Raw genomic sequence first — 22,760 nt, 5'->3', positions numbered from 1 at the left:
ATTTGTCTCAGTGATGACCTCCGTATTTGAAGTGTATCTTTTTCCAGCGAGCCATTTCTTCAGATTCAGGAACAGGAAAAAATCACTGGGGGCTAAATCTGGTGAGTACGGTGCGTGTGGCAGCAATTCGAAGCGCAACTCATGAAGTTTTGCGACTGCAATTGCAGAAGTGTGAGCGGGTGCATTATCGTGATAGAAAAGCATTTTTTTCTTTGCCAAATACAGAGGTTTGACCTTAATAGCATCGTTTAATTCTCCAGTTTAATTGCTTCAGCAATGCTGCATAATACTCTCTGTTGATAGTTTTGCCTTTTTCTAAATAATCTATGAGTACCACCCCATACGAATCCCAAAAAATAGTCGCCATCATCTTTTCGGCTGATGGGACAGTTTTCGCCTTCTTTGGAGCACTTCCACCCGCTTCTACCCATTGTTCGGACTGTTTCATCTCTGGCGTGTAGTGGTGAATCCATGTTTCATCTACAGTGATGAATCGTCGCAGAAAGTTGGTTGGATTGCGTTTAAATATGTTTAAACACTCTTGAGAAACGTTCATTCGAATGGATTTCTGATCGACCGTTAGCAAACGCGGCACCCATCGCGCTGAAAGCTTTTTCATATGCAAATGTTCGTGTAAGATGTTATGACACGATCTACTGAGATATTTACAATGTCAGCAAGCTCACGCACTTTCACTCGTCAATCATTTAACACAGCATGGATTTTTTCGATGATTTCCTCAGTCGTAGCAGTTTTTAGGCGTCCTGAACGTTCATCGTCATTTATGGATGAACGACCACGTTTGAATTCAGTAGCCCATTTTTTCACTGTTGAAAACGATGGTAAAGAATCTCTTAAAGTAGAATCCAGCTCGTTTTTTATTTCCGTTGGCATTAAATCTTTCAAAACGAAGTATTTTATCACTGCGCGACATTCGATTTTGTCCATTTTTCGAGAAATACCAAAACTGCTTTACTCGACGCAACAAACTAATCGCATCTAGCTGAAACTTTTTCAGAGGCCTGAAGAGGATCAAACTTAAAAAAAATTATAGCCATTTGATATTCTCGGTGCCATTTCTATGTCAGGCTGAGAACTTTTCGAACTATCTTCGTATATGTGTATGAAAAATTCTAGAAAAGATATGTTGATAAGATGAAAAGTTATTAAAATATAGAATTTTTTATAAAGTTATAAAATTTTGAAAAATTATATAAAGAATTTTTGAAAAACTTCATCTTTTTTTAAGGGACATTATAGACGCTATTAGAAACAATCGATGCTATTAAAGTCGATTAAAAAAAGATTATTTATAAATTGCGCATGGAGTCTCTTTTTCCAGCATTTCTGAAGAAATAACATTTTGCGACATTGCAATTGTAATTAACAATACAATAAATATGAGAGACAAAGTACCTGTTGTATCAAAATCTGATGTGCATTTTTTCATTGGTCTGTATCGCTCGATGACGAATGATTTGTTATCCGAGATGTCTCTTTCGCACGAGAGATTATTCGAGGGCACATAAACATCATGACTTTGCTTCGTCTTACATACTCCTGCATTTTCTGCTGCAAGTTGATCTCCATATAATAGTAGAACGATTGATAGCGTCAGCCTTCCCGAGACACTTCGTGTTCTCATATTGTCTAACTGTTGTTGAAAATATTCTATCAGAACTTCATCTCACAATCAGTTGCCAAAAATTCAATTGCTAGAATTGTACACCGTAACTCAATTCGTATCTATATTGAATTAAAATTATGTTAAATTATTTTACTTTAGCGAAAATAAAAATCGAAATGTAAGTCGAATATAAGAGAAGAGTGACAGAGGCATAAACAAATCTTTTAAGAAATGATGTGTGCTTTTCAACAAGCAACACAGTGCGACACAGTTGATCATGTCATCTTTGTTTAACATTGGCAAACAACAAGAATGTAATGATCCATTGTGTCACATCGTATCATTTGTGTCGCTTGTTGGAAGGCACATATAAATTGAAAACGAAATGTAAAAGAGTGTTTACACTTCTTTTTATTTTTACGTTCAACTTATTTTTAAATTATTTTTATTTTCGCCAAAGTGTGTACTACTTCACATGTCTTCAACAATTATTTGACTATATATTCCGTGTTTGCTCTAATGATTTATCTGGATATATTTATAAGTAATATTTACTTTGCTCTTCGAGCTCTGAAAAATTTGCAGATATCGCAGATAAATATCTGACACCAATCACTGTGCGATTACACCGAGTTACATTGATCAGTACCAAAGGATTCGAACATTTATAGGAGAAAGTGGGAGACTCGAAAGCGAAACCGTTGATGGTTTTTGTGGTCGAAAAGAGTGGCTAACCGTCACACCGTGTCGATGGTGTTTTGTTCGCGTGATTTCCTATTCCGGGGGAATATGCTATCATCGATCCGTGAAGTTCTGCAAAACGTAAATGAAACATTCCAGCCTGATCTGTCCTATAAAGAATATGTATATTTACATTAATATTAACCAAAAAAATCTCATTTTTTATCTCTTTCTTTAATCTCGTGCTTCAATTTATATGTATTTTTAAAGAAAAAATATTGCAGATATTCTTTGAAAAGCGTTATTGTGTATGTAAGGTAATTAAGTTACGTGAACGAGACGAGCTAATACCCAACAAATCGAGTTAACTAGCGACCTAATATGATTACTAGGGCAGCGGGGTAGACAATCCTGAGGCTTCTTTTGTGTATTGTCGGTAGTTTTCACATGTCGAACGTCGGTGACGTTTGATTTCCATATCTTTCTGGGCGCTGATAAAGCACGAAGAAGGATAAAAATGGGCAAGGAAGACGCCGAGACTGTAGCCTTAAAGAAAGAACTGGAAGCTCTCATCAACAAATGCAAGGTTTAAACGTTTTACTGTATAATCGAGAAATTAATTCATTAATATTTCACACAATTGTAATTTTAATTGCGAGAAATTTAACTGATTACGGAATTATGTATGATTAGCCAATATGATAATTTTCACTCCAAAACAAGCTGGAATTATGTATATTGGCCAGCGATTATGTATAATTCCTTAATTAATAAAATTTCTTGTAACATATGTAAATATATGAAGTTATTCGACAGAGTTTTTACTCATTCTGTCAGTTTTATTTGCTTCATTAGGAAGAACAAAAGAAGCAACAGGATACAACATTGGAACAAGTATGCGGTGGGGTGGCGGATGCTCCGAAAGTTAGATTGTCAACTAAGAAGATGTTGAAGGGACACATTAATAAAGTCAATTCAGTACACTACAGTGGCGATAGTCGGTCAGTTTTAACATTAGTTTTCATAATTCTTCGATTCGTTATGTCGAAATGTCTTTACTTCTTTAAGTATGCTTTCGCTTTAAATCTTAATGTATCATTAGACAATTTATCGTATCTTAAAAATCTTTTAGTTCTGTTCTGTAATAGATGCAAGAAGCCTGTAACTTTTGCCTCTAAATTCTGAACTATGATATTAATTTGCTCTAAACTCTGAACTTTATAGATATCTGGCCAGCTTGCATAAAGTTGAGGGATTACGACTTGATGTATCATTGGAAATACTTTTTGCAAAAAAGCATTTCCAAAAATAGAAAGCGTCACAATTTAGAGCTTAGAATAAAAGGCTTACTACCTATTGTCAAATCATAGACTGAGAATAATGAAATAACATTTATAAATTGACTACGTTTTACTACGTTGTAGACATTGTGTGACTGGATCGTTAGATGGGAAGCTAATTATCTGGGACACGTGGACTGGCAATAAAGTACAGGTCATCCCATTGCGTTCGGCCTGGGTGATGTCGGTAGCTTTCGCGCCATCCGGCAATTTCGTCGCATGTGGTGGTATGGACAATATGTGCACCGTCTACGATGTGAACAATCGCGACGCTACAGGATCCGCTAAGATCGTGAGGGAGCTTCTGGGTTACGAGGGCTTCCTGTCGTCTTGCAGATTTCTTGACGACAAGAAAATCATCACTGGATCCGGCGATATGAAAATGTATATAATTACGTAACAATATTTATAAAGATAATATAATAATCTAGTAAAAAACACCAACTAACAGTAACATAATAACAATGTTATAATTTGACACTCAAAAATATAATGTAACACATGTTGACATTACATAACAATTACATTGTTAAATGTGAAATTATAACATTGATGTTATGTTACTGTTAATTGGTGTTTACTATGAAATTAATTTCCTGAGTAATTACCGGCGGTAAACACTTTGCCTAGTTGTATATGGGACCTTGAGGCAAACAAAAAAACAACGGACTTCGAAGCACACGCGGGTGACGTGGTGAGCATCAGCTTGTCCCCCGATGGTAACACTTACGTCACTGGCTCGGTCGACAAAACCTGCAAACTGTGGGATTTACGAGAAGAGAAAGCCAAGCAAACGTTCTTCGGTCACGAAGCTGACGTAAATTCTGTCTGCGTGAGTGTTTGGCATATTTCGCGAGATACTTCTCAGATTAGTTGCGGATTTAACAAGGATACTGCAATATTGCATTACTTTGATCTATCAGTATCATCCCTCCGGGCAAGGTTTTGTAACAGCGTCCGAAGACAAGACCGCGAGACTATGGGACTTCAGATCTGATCAGCAATTAACCATCTTTAAACCACCGAGTTCGAATCCCGGGTTTACATCTTGCGGTCTGTCTCTGAGTGGCAGATTTATATTTTGCGGCAGCGATGACAATTCCATTCACATATGGGATGCGTTGAAGAATCAACACAACGGTGAGTTCATCTATCACCAGGAAGAAAATTGTTATTATGAAAGATAATTTATGTCAGTAAAAAATTTTTTCTTCTCTCTTTTCAAGGTGTCTTATCTGGTCATGAGAACAGAGTGACATCACTTTGTGTCTCTGGTAATGGAATGGCAGTGGCCAGCTGCTCCTGGGATCAGAATGTTCGAATTTGGGTGTGAATACATATAACATTTAATACATTTAAGAGCTGTCTGAAGCAATTGTGAGAGAATACTAGGCGAAATATATTATCACAAATATATTGATTATATAAAAGCCTATCGATTCTTCTTGCACGAAACCTGCGCAGTAATCTTGCTAATTCTTTTAACGAGTTACTGTCTAGAGTTACTTTAATCTAGAATCACTGCGTAATCGATTAATTTGCATTAAAATGTTCTTTCTATTCGCAATCTACATTCGTTATAATTCTTTATAACCCATTACGTTAAACTAAAAAAATATTAAAAAACACAAGTTTTTTGTTGTGAATTAATTCTGGATTCATCTTGCATGTTAGAGATAAATCTTTATTTAACGAACAATTGCATTATTAATTACGTACGTCAGTAATTGTGACGAATTGTACAGATTCTACAGCAATAAACTTCTTTACTCCTTCAAGCTGCAATATGGAAACATTTATTGACTCGCGAAACGGACGATTTGGTGTTGCCAATGCGAATTTATTTCTAAAATATAGACATATTATACGATTTCTTCCTATCGAATATGTTGCAGAAGAGTGCGTTAAAAAAATTGTATCGTGTCTTAAAATTTACATGCTAATGCGATACAATAGATTTGATATACTGATTAGGCGTGAAGCGCGAGCGTCAAAAATATTGTATTTTCTTCGCACAAATGAATATCATTGCCGTGATAATACTGTATACTTCATACATACTATTTGTTTTCGTGAGCATTATTATAGCAATTTAGGCCAGTCTAGTGACGTACTTGTGATACGTGTGTATGATAAAATAGTTTAAAACTTAATTAAAAGTCTTTTATAGTGTCACAATTACTATGATTATCGCGCATTCTACAATGAGTTTTTTTCTAGGAAGATTCTATATATATATATAAATTACACAGTTATCCATGCTGTACACATTAAGCACGTTAAACGTTAAGATTAAAAGATAATTAAAATCTCGATTAATCTAGCACATAAATCTTTTGGTAAAGTTCACTTTTTAACGATTAAACGCACGAGGAAACTTATGCGAAATCTAACACAAATGTACAGCGCGATTTCGACGGAATTGAAATATATCGATCTCGAGAGTCTCTTACCACAGTCGTGACAACGAACTTCGTATGTACAAACACTCAGCAATCCGATTATGGATTATGTGGATGTGCTCGTTGAGGACAGACGTGATGGGGAAACGCAAGTTCATGGAAAACATTTTCAGAAACGGGCGTCGAATTAAAATCCGTCCAGATGAACGAGCAGGGCGACAATCACCGTGGCACCGGCTTCTTTGGTGGCCCACTTGTTAGACTCGCAATGTAGATCGGTGCTGTCCTTATCGCCAGGACTAATCGTGTACGAGCCGGGTCTCACCAGCAATTGAAACGCGGTCGATGCGTTCAGTTTTTTATTTGATTGCATATCGATATATCTATAAAATAAAAAATTAAATTATAATATATGCAAAATATGTAGAAATGAAATATGTAGAGAATACTCACGGGTACTTTTTTGTAAATTCATCGGAAGCTGCGTACTTGATGCTAGGCGAAAACGACACTTGAGGATTTTGATCTTCACTCTTTGTGCCTGCTGTTAAGTTACTCACGTCCAGTTGTTCTTTGGTCATTAGCTCTCCTCTATCCAAAATCAATCTAAATCGCACAATATCATATTAATAGAAAATAGAAGACCGTGAAGAAGACTAATTGTTCCATTCAGAGCCAGGGCTAAAATTATGGCGAACGAGGCACTTGCTCCATATGAAAAATAGCGCAAAAATGGCAATATAAATTTCTACGTTTTAATTCATTCGTTAACAATTATTGTAATAACTCGTCATTGAGCGCTCAGTAAAATAAATGAAAGTGATGTATATATGTAAGGATATAAATCTTGAAAATAATTGACAATTTCGCGGCTATCAAAGCATAAAAAGTATTACTTTAGATGAAAAAAATAGTTTTTTCGTGAATTTTTTCTAGAATTAATTTTACTGTAATTTTAATAACTATGATTCATTCACATAATCTGTATCCCTATAAAATTAATATCAATATATTGAGTACTACTAATTAATATTACTTTTTTAATTATATTTTACACGCTATAAGAGAAATATTTTTTGTTACTAAGGGACGCATTTTTTTCTTTTGCCTTGAGTACCGTAATTCTCAGTCCGATTCTGTGTTCCAAGATGATCAATCGCATTACCTTATCGCGTCTAGACGTATACCATAGAACGCAACATGCCACTTGTCTGTTGTGCTTTGTGGGATTTGATTGGCATTGATGCTCTGCTTCAGTGGGAACTTGGCCCAGCCGACCGGTATCGCGAATTCCGCCGGAGGCTCGCCCTTTTTGCAAGTCGCGTTGTCGCCGTCCAACTTGTAACACACGCTACAGTAGCACAGTATCTCGTCAGCGGAGAAAAACTCGTCTGGAAGAACGAGTGATTTTTTTAGCTGCATGCACGCCTTCAGGTAATCGCACTTTCTGGACGACGCGACGACGGTGGACCCAAGTGGAGTGGACGGTAACGACGACGGTACATATGATATCGAGGATGCGTTGTACACATCCCGTTGATTGACCGTCGTATTTTGGCTCGGAAGTATGTTCCCGTTGAAGGAGTTGTCGCGAATGTTGTCCCGACTCGCGTAGGACCGCGATTCGTGGAAGCCGGAGCAAGTATTATTGGGAAGATCCGATAAATTGTTTTGTTGTGCACTGCTTACAGTATTGACTTGACTATTGGACGCTATGCTTTCGTTAATCGCGTTGTTAGCGTTCGCCGCGGTGATTGCCGCGTTCAAGCTAGTCATGTTACTCGCGCTGGCGACCATACCTTTCTGTATATTAATGTTAGTCGCGTTATTTATCTCTACGTTTGTACACAGAGCGCGATTTTCCGCGTCGAGATTTGATTCGCTCGAATTGTTCTCAGGCTGCTTGTTCAATGTAGGCGGTACAACGTTGTCTAGATATGCTTTGTTCTTGGCGCTTCGCGTATCATTGCTGAGCTCCGAGCCCGAGTCTGAGTTATTACTATCGATACTCGATGCCGCTTTGATGCCTACAACGCTATTGTTTGCTACATTCGTGCTATTGTTGCTACTAAAGGATGAGTACTCGGTCTCGAAGTTGCCATCTTTAGCGTTTGAACTGCACTGACTCGGCACACTTGGTGATGTCGAAGATGGCGAGAGATCTGACGAAGTTGTCGCCATTGCGTTCTCCTTCTCGTGACATTCCAAATCAGCTTTCTCGCGGGAATTCTCTACATCCTCTGTTTCCACGTTCGCGCACTCGATAGGAGCCGCAAGCGCATTGTCAATTGCGACATTTGAATAAGAAGGCTCTTCATTAATTCCTACGATGCATATTTGCTCACACTGCCCATACAAGTCAATTACAGCGAAGACATGCGGCGGCAAATCGGTCGCGGCTACTCCCTGATCTATATTATTGATGAATAAGTGTAATCGATTGTCTTCATCGATAAGCAAGCCCACGCTAGAGTTGTATTGAAGGTTTTCCAAGCCAGAGCCGTATTTCGTCTTCACCCTCATGCCATTGTGAAATATCCAATCGCTGCAGATAATCCACGAATGCCTCTTAAAGCCGAGTGCTGTTAACGGAAAACTCGCTTGCTTCTCCGGCGATATGCAAGAAACGCCACAGAGGATACTCGACACCCACCGTTCGTTCAGCTTCTCTATTCTAACTTGGAACGGCTTGCCCTTTATCAACGGACGACTGGACATCACCACACCCTGATTGTAACTAGCTACTCGCTTGGCGGTCGTCTTCGTTTCCAGCTGAATATTTCTGCCGTGATTCTCATGGAACTCGTAACTCCAATCCCCGTCGCTAGCGGTTAAACCGGTGGTAGTGACTTGCGTTGGCGTGAGCGTCGTCTCGTTAATCAGTTTCCCCTCGGATACATCGATGGATGTATCCATTCCCGCATCGTTTCTTGGCGGCATTGGATCCAACAGCAATTCCAGCGAATCTTGCAGCCTTAAACTAGCATTCGGAGATATCGCAGGATTCTGCTGTCTGCTGCTGGTGATGTTCACAGCCACGGTACTGCCAAAGAGTTCGATTACTGCGTACACCATCTCCGGCACGTCGGACGCAGCTACGCCCATGTCTTCGCCATTCACATAGAACTTCAGGTTGCCCTCGTGGGTGCGCTTCACGCCGATCTTGTCGCCCACTCGCAACCAATCCAAGCTCGTACAGTAATTCGAAGAGAGCGTAAAACCCATATGTCTTACCTCGTTGCCCGTCAGATACCAGGCGTCGCTGGGAACGGACGTCATACCAGGTACGAGATTCATCGACGTCAACCAGTTGCCTGTCTCGTTGCTCAGAACACCTATTCTCAGACAACCGCTCCACTCACGTGCCACTTCCTGGATAGCGATTTCGAAGAGCTCGTTATTTTCTAGAGCTGCCTCGCTCAATAAGACGGCATTATTATACTCCCTGCACCTTGTCGCCACTATTCTGTCACTGTTCAATTGAATGTTCAGTCCGACTGACTCATGGAACTTGTGCAGAATTTCAGTTTGCACTTGAGGCTGAATTACCGAGGTTGGTTGTTGACTAATACTGTTCTCCGATGGTAAGTATTGTTGCGTCAGAGGATCCCTGCGTTCTGGCAATACAATCGTCACCTGAGATATATTATTCGGAATTAATACGCTGAGACATAAATGAGCAGATAGATATCATATACCTGTGCGCATTGGCCGTATAAGTCGATTACTGGATAAACATTTGGCGGTAAACCGGTACAGGCGGGACCTTGGTCCACTCCATCCAAAAAATAATGTAGAGAGGAATCCGAGCACCGCATCATTCCAATTCGGTTACCTTCAATCAATTTATCCAAATCGCAGCTGTAGTTATTACGCAATGTTACACCGTCGCGCATCACCGTCGACCCAGACAGCATCCACGTATCGTGATCGATGTCTGTCATAGTAGATGGAAATTCTAACTCATCGGGCCTTATCACAGTGACTCCTGTAAGCAGTTTTGTGCTTAAAAGATTATATAAAAAATTTTTATTATATTTATAATAAGTGAAAATTGACCGATACGTGATTAATACACACGCAAGAGAATAGTTATATTCGATCAAAGTGGATCTTGATGCCTAATAATATTTTTACAAAATTTCTAGTTCATGCAACTGAAAATTGTAAAAACTTACATTGTAAAAACTGAAAATTGTAAAAATATTATTAAATAGTAAGATTCACTTTGATCGAATATAGCTCCATTGTAGATTTTTTTATTATTTTATTATATTTGACAACTCAGATAACAATTACCTGCTTCTATAGCACCGGACCATCTGGCAACCATCTTATCTATCGTCACTTCAAACATTTCACCGTCGCGTAGCGCGCGATTCGCAATCACAATAGCTTCGTTGAATTCACCTAGAGCTCGCGGCCTGGACGCCGTTAAACCGTTGTTCGTAATTCGCGCGTTTTTACCATGCACGTGATGAAACCTTAGATCGCTGTCAATAGATTTACACAATCATTTGCGTGCGGATCGATGATAAACTGCGATAAACTATTAATGTGTCGAAATGTCAGAAGAAATCGTACCTATACAACGTAGTATTACTAAAACTCGAATTATTCGTGGTCGGACTGTAAAAGTCCATGTTGTCGACTATGGTGGCTTGAGCGGCTTGCCCATAGAGATCAATCACTCCATAGACTCTCTCGGGTACATTCATTGCGGCTACACCCTGATCGGCGCCGTTCACGTAGAAGTGTAGCGTCGCGTTATCCTTTCTCATTACGCCTACGCGATCACCGATCTGCAGACGGTCCAAATTCTGACCATATTGATCTATCATAGTAGTACCGTTGTGCATCACGCCGTTGCCCGTCATCATCCACGTGCCAGATCTGCAATCGTTACGAGCCGCCTTCGAGCAAGAACATAAGCGCATAAACATATGCTTACCGCACACATCAACTCGATGGCAACAACCATATGGCAAACTGCTTGAGATTGACGCGTGGTCTTACCTACCTCACATTTGTCATAGTAAACGGAAACTCCAATTCTGTGGGAGAATGCGTGGTGACTCCTATTTCGATAGAACCAGCCCATTTTGTGACAATTTTATCCAGTCTGACTTCAAACAACTCATTCGGCTTTAACGGTCTCGAAGTCAATACCACGCCGTTATTGAAATCGTCTATGGCGCTGCAAAAAAAATTTACATCTTTTGTTAACTGTTTATTACTCATGTAGGATGTTCAGGGCATTCCAGCTTTATAAATTTGTTAAACGTATATAAATGCTATTTATACATATTATTATATTTAGTACAAATTTGTTTAACAGTTTAAAATATTATACATTTATCTTTATCGAGAGGCTGTACAAAATATCTATCTTTATTTAATTGTAACTCATTAAAGAGAACAATAAAAATTGAAATATATGTTGGAATGTTAGAAATATCTCACACGTATAATTACGTCAAAAAATCACGCGAGTAATGTATAGGTAACGTAATTTCAAATAAGTTATCGGATATAGTGAGTGTTTACTTAGGTCTATGCGCTGTACGCCCATTGTTGATTACATCGGCGTGTGTGCCACAACAGGAATGAAACATCAGTCTATCAGGAAGCTCTTCTTCTCCAGCTTCTATAAAATTTATATATAACAATATTAGGTATTAGGCAGGTTTTATTTCTGTAAAACTTATCAAAGATCCAGTACAAGCATTACCTTCGCTATCTAAACCTTGTAGCTGTAATGTGTTTCTCCTAGTGACTAGATTCTGTTCTTCTCTTTCATCGCGATCGACAATGGTTACTTTCACGGTCATTCCATAAAGATCTATTACGCCCCACACACTCGACGGTACTTTAGCAGCAACTCCTTGATCCAGACCATTTATTAAATAGTGAAGATCTCCATTACTCTGCCTAATCATTCCCACACGATCCCCTTCCTAAGAAATGTAATGATGTAAAAAATAATTTGAACAGAGATTTGAAGAGAAAAATAAATTTAAATAAAGATTCAGTATTATAATTCTGGCCTTATCATACCCTCAATTCATCCAAATTGAATTCGCCGTATTCCCGTTGCGTGCCTTTTCCATTTGTTAAAATACCACAGCCAGACATCATCGTTGTACCCGAACGCATATTAGTCATCGTTGCTGGAAATTCCAGCGCCGTAGGACTATGAGTAGTAACGCCAACTTCTATACTTCCTGACCACTTATATACTAATCTGTCTATTCGTATCTGCAACATAGCAATTTGTAGAAAATATTAAAGAGAGTAAGTGATTTTTGATGTTTTTCGTAACAAATTTAAAAAAATCTTCAATTTAAAAAAATGCTTATTAGATGCAATATTATTAAATTGCATGTCGATTTAATTTATAATAGTACTATTAGTACTTTCAGTTTTAGTTTAACCCTTATTGTACATACGATAAGTTTTCATCCTACACACGATGGATCGTTCATGTGTCCCAAGTTAATTTTCTCGTTATTTTTGAAAATATATAAAATAATTAATTCTTTCAAATACTTTAACATCTTTAGAAAGTATTTGTAAAGATGTATATTTAAAAAGGGAACAGAGATCATTATTTAGCCAAGTATTAGTATTTAAAAAAAAATGTACACAGAAATGATCCAATCACTGAGACTACTTAAGACATTTTTCTGTTCAACTGTGTATTCACAATATTAGTTTAATATCCCATTTATTGTTGTAAATAATCTTGTTATAGAATCATAAATGAATACATGTAAGATTAAACATGTAAGATATAATTAGATGATCTTGTTTTTGCAATTTAATATGTAAATCTTTCGCAATCGATTTTGTATCCAAATGCTTACCTCAAACAGTTCGTTATCTCGTAGTGGCCTGTGAGTCATTACAACACCATTGTTAAACTCGTCGAGTGGCCTCCGCCTCTCGGCGGTTCTGGCATTATTAGACAATTTCACCAATGAGCCGACCCTCTCATGAAACTTCAATTTATCCTCTCTTATAGCAGCGGGAGTTGGATTTTTCGGTAAGTTAACGTTTACATTAACACTTAGATTAACATTTAAGTTAGCGACTAGATTAGTAGTTGAGGAACTGGAGGTTTCTCCCGCAGCATAATCATTATTAATCTCGACTTCGTCTTTCGGCACATTACACAAACTAGCAAGTTTCGGAGCAACGCTGATTTGTATACAATCACCGTATATATCTACAACGGCAAAAATACGCTCCGGAATGTTGCTAACGGCAACTCCTTGCGAGACACCATTGATGTAGAATACCAGTTCATTCTACAATTATAAGATTATCATTAATTTCTATGTAAAATGATGAATGTAAATGATGGGCTAATAAATTATAAATTACATTGGACGTTCGCATGACTCCCAAAGTGTTCCCCTCTTGTAGATCATTAAGATTTGCCCCGTACGTTTCCACGATGCGATCTCCATTGTGAATTATACCAGAGCAGGTCATAATCCATGATCCATGACAGAGGTTTGTGGCACAGGGTGGTATCACCAAGGTCTCGGGATCGCATTCTGTCACTCCAATGTCTATGCTGCCGCACCATGATATGATCTGTGCAATGCCATTTTCAAAGTTAACACAAGTGAACTTTGACATACAATTATCTCAGTATTGTCGTATAATATACAGGCCTGTCAATAAGCCTGTTCTTTTTAGCTGAACTTCTTGCACTGTTCTTTTTTTTCTTCGGTATGTGGAGAAAAAGAGAAAAGATGAACTGTGTATAAGAAATTCAGCTGAAAAGAACAGACCTAATAGCTCTGAAAAAAATTAAATTAAATTAAATTAAATATTTCATTTAGACATATTAGACTGAAATTAAATTAAGCATGACAAATATTAGCTCACGAAATAAATAACACATAGAATATTTATTTATCAACAAACAGCGTGCGTGTAATTAGCACGTAATTAGATACATTCTATTTTGATATTTCTTGTTCAGGCTGAGCTTTAGCTATTGAATATCCATAGAAAACGGGCGGCTCTCTCGCAGATGTGTACGCGCATGTATACCTTCTTGTCGATGGTGACTTCGAATAGCTCGTTCTCCTGGAGCGGCTCGGCGCTGAACACCAGGCCGAAATCGTACTCGGAAAAATTGCGCGTGGCGGTGCTGTTGTTGTTGCTGAGAGTGATACGGTAGCCGCATCGCCGATGAAACATGTCGAACGCAGATCACCCCGAATGTTGTCCGTCGCGCCGCGTCGTGCTTTACGATGCGGTCGGTCAGGTCGGTCGACACCAGTCGACACACCAGAAGGCGCGCCACGCTGCGCCGCGTCGCGACGCATTGTATCGCTGCTCTTTGCCCTCCACCGCCGTGGTGCTGGGTCCGTTCTTCGGGTTTTTTTATTTTACGGGAGCAAAGAAAAGCGGAAAAAGCGCAGACAGGACTTTTTTTTGTCTCTTCTTGAACATTCTCTGCATTCAGATTGAAATAATTATCGCTGGAGATATTGTCGCTATTTGTCCTTTTAAATTTCAGCTTTCTTGGTTCAAATTTTTCCCTTTATATTCCTTTCCTTCGAAAAATATTTTGCTTTATTATGTTTTACATGTGGAAAATGTAATGTAAATGTTTTTAGTAATATCAATATTTTTCTATTAAGCTTAGTACGAAATGTTCGAAAAAAGCACGCCGTACAATTTTCAATCATTTGGAGCATGATAATTGTTTTATAATTTGGAGCCGAATGGAAATGAATGATTTTTTAACCCATTTTGTTATTGAAGCGCCATCTAGAAGTTTATTAAAAAAGTATCTACGTTATAAAACAGTCGATAATAGTTGCGACGTATGATAATTAGTAAATTTTTAATCGCAACGTTAATAATTTTATTTATTTATTATATGTATAATAATCTAAGAGTGTATCATAAATTTTAAGATTACATTTATATGAATTGTTTATATTATTTTTACACGAACATTTTTCTGTAAATAATTTAAACAATGTAAATTATTATTAATTGAATACAATAGAGAAAAAAGTAATTTTTTAAGATACATTATATTCCTAATAATTGAGAATATGGATTCAAATTGAAATTTTTATGTATATTTTAAGTCCATTAATATTGAATCCAATTCCCGGAATATAAATTATTTTTTATACATGAATATATGTAAATATGTATAAACATACATAAATATTCATAAATATATAATTATACGAAACATGTCAATACATGTTCATACCGTCTTTCTTTTTTAAATTACTTTTTGGTATAATAGAAATAATAATAGTAATGTGAAAACACTAAAAATAATTGAAGGAATAATTTTCTCATTGTTCGTTTAAAAAAAAAACAAGTTAGGAAAAATGTAAAAAAAATTACTCATACACAATCGTGCATAATTTTATATATAATTATACATAAGTAATATTTATATATAATTATACATAAGTAATATTTTACGTTTATTCAAACTTGATTTTTTTCTAAAACGAATAGTATGTGAAAACTCTTAATTATTTTTAATGTTTTTACATTATTATTATTATTTCTATTACACTAAAAAGTACTTTTATAGAAGAAAGAAAAATGTATGAATACGTGTGGGCATATTTTATATATGGCATATTTTATAGATGTTTATGAATATTTATGTATGTTTATAATATATTTATATTATTATATATTTATACATATTTATGCATGGAAAATATTTTACCTAATTAAATAAAAAAAAAACGTTTTTTATTTAATGGGATTTAATTGGATTCAACTGGATTGAAAAATTACGTTTCCTATTCAAAATTTTGAATTGAGCAGTATTTATGATGCACAAAAAAAGCTGATATTATTTTTAAATTTTTAGAAAGGCATAGAAATATATGTGTGTGCTTCATGCAATTTTAATAAATGAATAAAAGTGCATTTGGATTAAAAAAATTTATTTTTATGTTCGCGCAAATGCGTTTCTGAAAATCTGAATCGATTTCAATATCTTGCTTACTGGAATTGTAAATAAGATTATCTTAAATATATGTATAAGAGGGTTTACGAGTACCGTTAAAGATATTCTATAATTTTATAAAGTATCTTATATCTCAATTTACGATATCTGTAAGACATTATTTTAAGCGTAAGAAGTAACGAAATAAGACTCTCTAATATTAAAAATAAATAAGGAAAAGTATACAGGCGTTATTTTAAAACATCTTAAAATATCACACACACAAATATAATACTTCAACATATCTTTAAACTATGATATTTTGAACCATTTACAATCAGATATGTTCAAAATAAAACTAATATTTATAATGATTCGAAAACTAATTAACAAAGGAAAAATGCAAGAAAGTAATGTTTATTAAGATCTATTTGCACAATTTCCGTATTGATCAATTTATTACAATAGATAAAGATCAATTTTGTTGTAAACAAAATTAAGTTAGTTTCTCTTTCATGGTAAATTATTGAATTAGAACAAAAGTTTGTAGTGTGCTGTAAACTTTAAGCAATTGTAATTTCGTTAAAAATTACGAGATTTAAATTTAAACAAAGGATTTTATATTTAAAATCACTACTTTCGAAATGTCATTTTGTCTTCTGAATTTTTGTGAATTTGATATAAGAAATCTACGGAAATTTTTTTTCTTACTTTGTGGACCTGTTATGTGTCCTAAAGAAATTTGAAAAAATTTTCAACTTTCTAAAGTGGAAGCTTAAAATTACAAAATTATTTTTTAAAAATGTTTTTAAGATTTTTTTTACTGAGTAATTGCGCGTTAAATAAGAAGCGCATTTTGACTTTGATTACTCATAACTCTGTTAAAAATCATCGTATCGTATCTTAGATTAAAAACTTTACTTATATATATTATCATAATACAATCATTATATATTATTATAAAATTATCATTTATTGTATCAAAATTTTTTATTTTTTATTATCATTTATCATATCATTATTTATCAAATTAATATATTTATTTTTATTATTACAATATTATTATTATATTATCATTACATTATAATATTATTATTATATTATTATTATATGTATTATCATTGTTTTATATTATTACATTATTTCTTTGTCTGGCTGCTTTTGTTTTGATAAAACTAACATATTCTATGGAATATTTTATGCTTATTACATCTCATAAATTCAATAAAAAAAATGTGTAGATAAAATTATTATTAAATAATTTAATCAATTTTTTTAGAATCATCCATATGTGTGTGTGTGTGTGTGTGTGTGTGTGTGGAGTATAACTCTGGTAAAACTTAATAGAATCTTTTAAAAAAATTTATACTTAATTGTTAAATATACATATATAAAATGTATATGTACGTTTCTAAAATATATGAAGTTACAGTGAAAAATAAATTTCAATATTTACTTTATTTCTGAGCGCTTTAAGACTCCTTAAATTAATACGTAGTGTATTCATTATCTGTTATTGACGATCACATTCTGTTTATCTTCGCAGTTTATCTATCCTTCTTTGGTTTTTTAGCACATCAGCAAATCAGTTTCGACTAATATCATATATGTGCGATAATAGATGTCGAGAAACAATAGTTTTCAAAGAACAATTATTGTACGCATCAAAGTCTACTCATAATCTATTGATCTGTTGCCGATTATTATCTTTTCTCTTCTTCTGTAAATCAGTTTCGATGATTAAGAGGACTAAATATTATTAGTTCATTGATGAAGTTATCGCAAAAGAATTATTTTCGCAAAAAATATTTCTCGTTGTTACTGCCATCTTCATTAAAGAATCCAAATTAATAGATTTATGTTTATGTAGTAAAGAATATTAAATATGTTCTTCAAGAAAAAAGTAAATAAAAACTAATCTAATTATATAAACATGGTAAACGAATTAAATTTATTATATCTTATTACTCATTACTGTTACCTTTTTCTTCAATAATCAATTCATTATTTCTCACAAGTCATCTTTAAACACATTAAATGAGATGCGACAAAAAACTGATTGCGTGCGTGACCTCTGATAAGAATTTTATCGGTCAAGCTTGTCTTAGAATAAATTAGTTTTTTTGAGTAACGTGTAATTTCTATTTTATTAAAAATACTAGAACAAAATAGCCGATTAAGATAAGATGTTACTTCAGAAATGTGATCTGAATAATTTATATATAAATGTCATAGATAAATGTCAGAGCAAAGTGATGCTATTTTGTGTTGTCATCATTTTAATATTAAAATGAAGTTTTTGATCACACGTAAAAAAAAAACAACAAGTTTATTTACTGGGATGAGTCTTGTATAGCCAATAGAATAAAATCGATGTTCGTTTGAATAAAAGCGCGGAAGATACGAACTCGGAATATCGACATGGACTTTGAGCGGTCAAAGATTGTGTCCCGTGGATGATACATAAGAGATACTCTCCTTGGGTGGTGGTGGCTGTAGATAAGTGATGATTGTCCTGCCGGGAACGTTCCTCAGTGATCAGTTTGAGCACAGCGCAACGAGATCGAGAAAAGAGCAACGGGAAGATAAAAAAGAAACAGGTCGTGAAAATGTCTTTCGCTTTGTTATTGGATCCACCTGGGCCCGAAGCCAGGGCTCTGGCCGAAAAAGAACTCAGGGAAACTGAGGAGAACGTGAAAAAGGGCATTGAGACTCTGAGGAAATATATCGAAGGTTGGAATTATCATTTTTTACAATTTAATTCTAAGGTGTATAAAACTTCTTCGAACATTTTAATTTAAATTTGCGAAATCTTCATATTCCTTTGTCTTTTCCAAAATATTGTTAAAATATTGTTTTTTTAATATACCTAAATGTACTTTGTATTTTTTTCCTAGAAGAAGAAATACGCGCCTTTGTTATAAATTCGCTCCGTTGAGAATAAATACCGAAAAAAATAATTCTGCTATGAACACAAAGAGATTGCAAAATGTAATTGTCAAATTTGTTTGCTACTTATAGAAGATAAATTTTTAAATTTTATTTATTGTGTGTTTGTTAATAAATTATATACAGTCTGTTACAAACTTTGTCGTAAAATGAAAGATTAACTCATCAAGAGTAGAAATACGGTTGTAATGTTTAAAAACCGTAATAAATCGATTTGTACATAAAGATATTGAAATTCAAATTCGTCTTAACTGTGACATAATAGGAACGATCATTACGTATTCGGAAAGTTATGAATAGATTGTTTAACTTTGCGCAATAAACAGTATACATTCTCATACGGTATACTTTTTCTAAGGAATATTCTGGGAACGTCCAAAGAATATAGAGATATTTGTTGGATGTAGTCTGTAGTTTATAATCTGTATAATATTATCTCGAAAATTTCAAAAAAATTGATGCAGACTCGTGTCTCTGGAAAACTTTGCCTTCGTTTATCTGTAAAAATTGGTAAATATTATCGCATTATTATGCTTTTACTTTGGCTGCGTTCAGTTTGGACGCGCTTTAAGCGTTTAATCATCATTCTGTCTTTATCATTAAACATAAAATAAAAAAAGAATCACTGAAAGTGTTGAAATCGTTCAAACCCAAGGCAGCTTATATATCTGCTTATACTCGTTTCGTAGATTAATTTTAATCTTCGTTCAACTTAAAGGCGTTCTACAGTGCGTCATAAACATTCTATCATTTGTCGTAATATTTCGTAATAGCCAATCAGAAGTATCAATAGTAATTATTGATGCTTCTGATTGACTATTACGTTATATAGTGTGGAACGCCTTTTACTCTTTATCTTTTTCTAACTTTTTAGAACTGAAAAAGATGAAAAATAAGTTGGAATTAATTTATGTTGATAGAAACAGTCATTAACTATTATCGTATGAACGTTGATCAAGTTTGTTCAAGTTTCTACTAAATAAATAATAAATAGATGACTATTAAATTTAAAAAAGGCAGCAAACATCCGTTTTTAATTGGTGAAGAAAAAACTAGCAGAGTTATTTGAAATATTCTTTCGCATATAAATGAGTTATTCAGGGATTAAAAGTTTTCTGTACTTAATGTTGCTTTAAGAATATTATCGAGACTATTTGGACGACATAGAGCCGTCTCTGAATAGATGTATTGAAAGATAAGGTCAGAACTGTGACCAATAATCTCACTTCTTTTTATTTTTTCTCGCTGCAGAACGCTTAGCAGAGTCCGATTTATGTTCTTGAAGTTGAACTTTTTAAACGTTGAATCTTAAAATTGATACTTTTAAGACGTTAAATCTTAAAATTGATACTTTTACATCAAGACATAAAATCATTACAAAACACTTTATACGTACTTATACTTCGAGATTAGATTGTTGCAAAATATTTCAAGTTTAATCATTTGGTATTTTAATTGCATGGAAAATAAAAAGTAATTATTAATTATTGAAACGCAGTTACGCACTTGCGTTATTACTAAATAAAAAATACAAAAGCAATGTTGTTTAACATTTGTGCATAAAAAATTAATCTAAATATTTAAAAGCAAATATGTAATGAGTCTGTATTAACTTTTTGTATATCTTAATTTTTTTAGTTATAGTTTAACATAAAGCTGCTTTGAATAAATATTACATCAGATTCAGGACACTCGCACGGAATGCAAGAGATCTGGGTTCGACTCCCGGCCGAGGCAATATTTTTCGCAATAAGTTTATTACAGTTTTTTAAGATTTGGGAGAATTTGGGGGGATTATTTGTTTCAGATTGATTGTGTGAATCCGATAATTTCATCGGCTCTCAATTTATTTCTGAAATATTAATTCAATTTAATTGAATGTATATTAGATAGTAGTTCAACATCTTAACACTCGGACCGGGAAGACGCTTTGTATTTAAAGTTTTAATATTTATATAGACGGTCTTGTTTCCAATCATATTAAATATTACGTGTTACAAATAGACCATGCACCTAATAACAGACTTGCATGGAAGATACATGTTGAAAATATATATTAGAATATTACATATACTATATCACAAATACGCATTGTGTAATTATATAATAAATATAAAATAAAAAGAGATAAAGAAATCTATTTGATAATGCGATTGATGCACGAGTCAAGTGCACCTTGACTCTTGGACATGTGAAAGAATAGGCCTATTCTTTTGCACCAGCTCATCTTTCTTCTTCTTCTTTTCTTCTGAAGAGAAAAGGAAGAAAGATGAACTGATGCAAAAGTTTCAGCTAAAAAGAGCAGACTTAATAGTAGTTGTTCACATAATATCGCGTCGTTCGAGTGCGGCTTTATAAAGACCTTTCAAGACAGTAGATATGATTCTTAAAGACCCTCTTAGCATTTAATGCTTAAAAAAAAATATCTCGAGTTTACACGAAACTGCGTATCAGGTTATTGAATTTGGAGATACACAACGTTTATTACGCAATAAATTCGGCTGCACGATATGATTCGATTGTACGATAAGCTATAAGATATTGCTGGATTTATTTGATAATTGAACAACATTTTATATTCATCGCTATGCAAATATTATTGAGCACGTATTCCTAGCTCGTGAACGTCATTCTTGGAAAAAAAAATTTGTTTATAAAAAATATATACATAAATGTATGTAATTATACATATATTTACATATAAAATATGTTCATATACAAGGTTGGATAAGTTACTTTTTTAAAACTGAGTTAGGTTAAAGTTAACAATCTTGAAAATTTAACTTATTATAGTTAAGATACAACTTAATTTATAATGAAATTAATTGAATTAAAAGTTAAGTTAATAAAGAAAAGTAATTGAATTATTTCATGATTCCAGGATTTCAGTCTTACAAATAACGGAAATGACAAATATGTATATACTTTATTTAGAAAATACTCTATATTCTATTTACATGTTTTGTTTATATATACTGTTTACATATATTGTTATATATACTGTTTGAGTATTTTGTTAACATATACTTATTAAATATAAGTAATAAAGCCATTTCGAAATTTTTCCTGCACTGAACAGCCGGTCAACGTGAGCCCACATGAGCCGAAGATGGTATTGATGTGTTATATTTTAATAAGGAATAATAGATTTCAACCTATCAGAAACTAGATACATTAAAATACACGGTTTCTGACAGATTGAAATCAGTCGATTGTATAATTTGAAATAAGATGAAAATTACAAAAGTGAACAAATTCACTAGAATATTTATAATTTCATTGGTCAACCTAGTAAATTTGCTTATTTTTGCAATTTTTACCTCATTTTAAGCTATCGCTATTACCGCGTATTATACCTAAGACTTAACTTCAAAAAATTAAGTAAAAAATTAATAGTTACAACTAAAATGTAACTAAATAAAGTTAAAAAGTTAAGAATTTAAATTGTAACTAAGTTAAGTTAAAATTAATTAATTTTTTAACTTAACTTTTATCTTTTTAACTTATTACACTCTATCCAATCCTGTTCATATATAATATATTTTTCCGTTGAATAATTTCCATTCGTATATACAAAAGAATTAATAGATGATAAAAAGAAATAAAGAATAATTAGATAGTCAAAAAAAGTGTTATATGTTTTACATGAGAAATATGTATTTTTCTGGCATCTTAAATAATTCATTTCATTACTCTAAGGATAAAAGTATTAAGGTTATCAAAAATAAAAAGTTTATAAAATATTTTTATTTTATGTCAAAATGTAAATGTAAAATAAAACACACACACACACACACACACACACA

At 33.9% G+C, this 22,760-nt stretch overlaps 4 protein-coding genes across 9 annotated transcripts in view; 2 read left to right on the top strand and 2 right to left on the bottom strand.

Moving 5' to 3' along the window:
• LOC108749807 (procollagen-lysine,2-oxoglutarate 5-dioxygenase 3) overlaps positions 1-3,809 on the bottom strand; it is a 17,090-nt gene extending 13,281 nt beyond the window's left edge. The window contains exons 1-3 of one of the 3 annotated variants that reach the window (XM_018488791.1): positions 3,716-3,809; positions 2,183-2,440; positions 1,417-1,746 (exon numbers count right to left, since the gene is read on the bottom strand). In XM_018488791.1, coding sequence (XP_018344293.1) covers positions 1,417-1,645 — 229 coding nt within the window. In that variant the 5' untranslated portion in view covers positions 1,646-1,746; positions 2,183-2,440; positions 3,716-3,809. Of the gene's footprint in view, positions 1-1,416; positions 1,747-2,182; positions 2,441-2,684; positions 2,769-3,715 lie in introns of those variants that run through there. The other 2 variants (XM_018488786.1, XM_018488796.1) reach the window with 2 other exon arrangements.
• LOC108749833 (guanine nucleotide-binding protein subunit beta-2) lies at positions 2,720-5,208 on the top strand. 2 transcript variants are annotated; one of them, XM_018488812.1, is made up of 6 exons: positions 2,720-2,894; positions 3,164-3,309; positions 3,733-4,032; positions 4,279-4,480; positions 4,572-4,788; positions 4,875-5,208. In XM_018488812.1, exons 1-6 carry the CDS (start codon positions 2,826-2,828, stop codon positions 4,979-4,981), a joined length of 1,041 nt encoding a protein of 346 aa, XP_018344314.1. In that variant the 5' UTR covers positions 2,720-2,825; the 3' UTR covers positions 4,982-5,208. The 2 variants fall into 2 exon arrangements, with proteins under 2 accessions (XP_018344314.1, XP_018344320.1); XM_018488818.1 differs by having other exon boundaries at positions 2,876-2,894; positions 3,146-3,309.
• On the bottom strand, positions 4,731-14,267 carry LOC108749794 (neuralized-like protein 4). 3 transcript variants are annotated; one of them, XR_001939393.1, is made up of 14 exons: positions 14,118-14,267; positions 13,437-13,652; positions 12,917-13,360; positions 12,108-12,308; positions 11,782-12,007; positions 11,598-11,697; positions 11,071-11,247; positions 10,635-10,943; positions 10,350-10,543; positions 9,749-10,038; positions 7,216-9,686; positions 6,504-6,656; positions 6,102-6,433; positions 4,731-4,798 (listed from the first exon to the last, which is right to left on the bottom strand). XR_001939393.1 is itself a non-coding variant. In XM_018488769.1 (13 exons), the coding sequence occupies exons 1-13, from the start codon at positions 14,265-14,267 to the stop codon at positions 6,238-6,240; spliced, it is 5,127 nt and encodes a 1,708-aa protein (XP_018344271.1). In that variant the 3' UTR covers positions 5,438-6,237. The 3 variants fall into 3 exon arrangements, 1 of the variants encoding a protein (XP_018344271.1); XR_001939394.1 differs by lacking the exon at positions 4,731-4,798 and adding an exon at positions 5,309-5,427; XM_018488769.1 differs by lacking the exon at positions 4,731-4,798 and having other exon boundaries at positions 5,438-6,433.
• A 4,107-nt stretch (positions 14,268-18,374) lies between these two features.
• The window catches only part of LOC108748952 (clavesin-1), a gene marked incomplete at its 3' end in the record, with an annotated part of 9,356 nt that continues 4,970 nt past the window's right edge, over positions 18,375-22,760 (top strand). Inside the window, exon 1 of the mRNA XM_018487400.1 lies at positions 18,375-18,738. Coding sequence (XP_018342902.1) covers positions 18,615-18,738 — 124 coding nt within the window. The remainder of the gene's footprint in view (positions 18,739-22,760) is intronic.

Source organism: Trachymyrmex septentrionalis, unplaced genomic scaffold (genome assembly GCF_001594115.1).
Source record: "Trachymyrmex septentrionalis isolate Tsep2-gDNA-1 unplaced genomic scaffold, Tsep1.0 scaffold11, whole genome shotgun sequence".
NCBI lineage: Eukaryota > Metazoa > Arthropoda > Insecta > Hymenoptera > Formicidae > Trachymyrmex > Trachymyrmex septentrionalis.
This window is presented reverse-complemented; position numbering and strand designations above follow the sequence as displayed.

What these genes read in the sequence shown, in the direction of transcription:
- LOC108749833 (XM_018488812.1), top strand. Translation starts at nt 2,826, where the DNA reads ATGGGCAAGGAAGACGCCGAGACTGTAGCCTTAAAGAAAGAACTGGAA. An exon ending in CTCTCATCAACAAATGCAAG is followed by an intron (nt 2,895 to 3,163) that starts GTTTAAACGTTT and finishes TTGCTTCATTAG; the next exon opens with GAAGAACAAAAGAAGCAACA. An exon ending in GGATCCGGCGATATGAAAAT is followed by an intron (nt 4,033 to 4,278) that starts GTATATAATTAC and finishes CACTTTGCCTAG; the next exon opens with TTGTATATGGGACCTTGAGG.
- LOC108749794 (XM_018488769.1), bottom strand. Translation starts at nt 14,267, where the DNA reads ATGTTTCATCGGCGATGCGGCTACCGTATCACTCTCAGCAACAACAAC. An exon ending in GAGTCATGCGAACGTCCAAT is followed by an intron (nt 13,361 to 13,436) that starts GTAATTTATAAT and finishes TTATAATTGTAG; the next exon opens with AATGAACTGGTATTCTACAT. An exon ending in TCAATTTGGATGAATTGAGG is followed by an intron (nt 12,008 to 12,107) that starts GTATGATAAGGC and finishes TACATTTCTTAG; the next exon opens with GAAGGGGATCGTGTGGGAAT.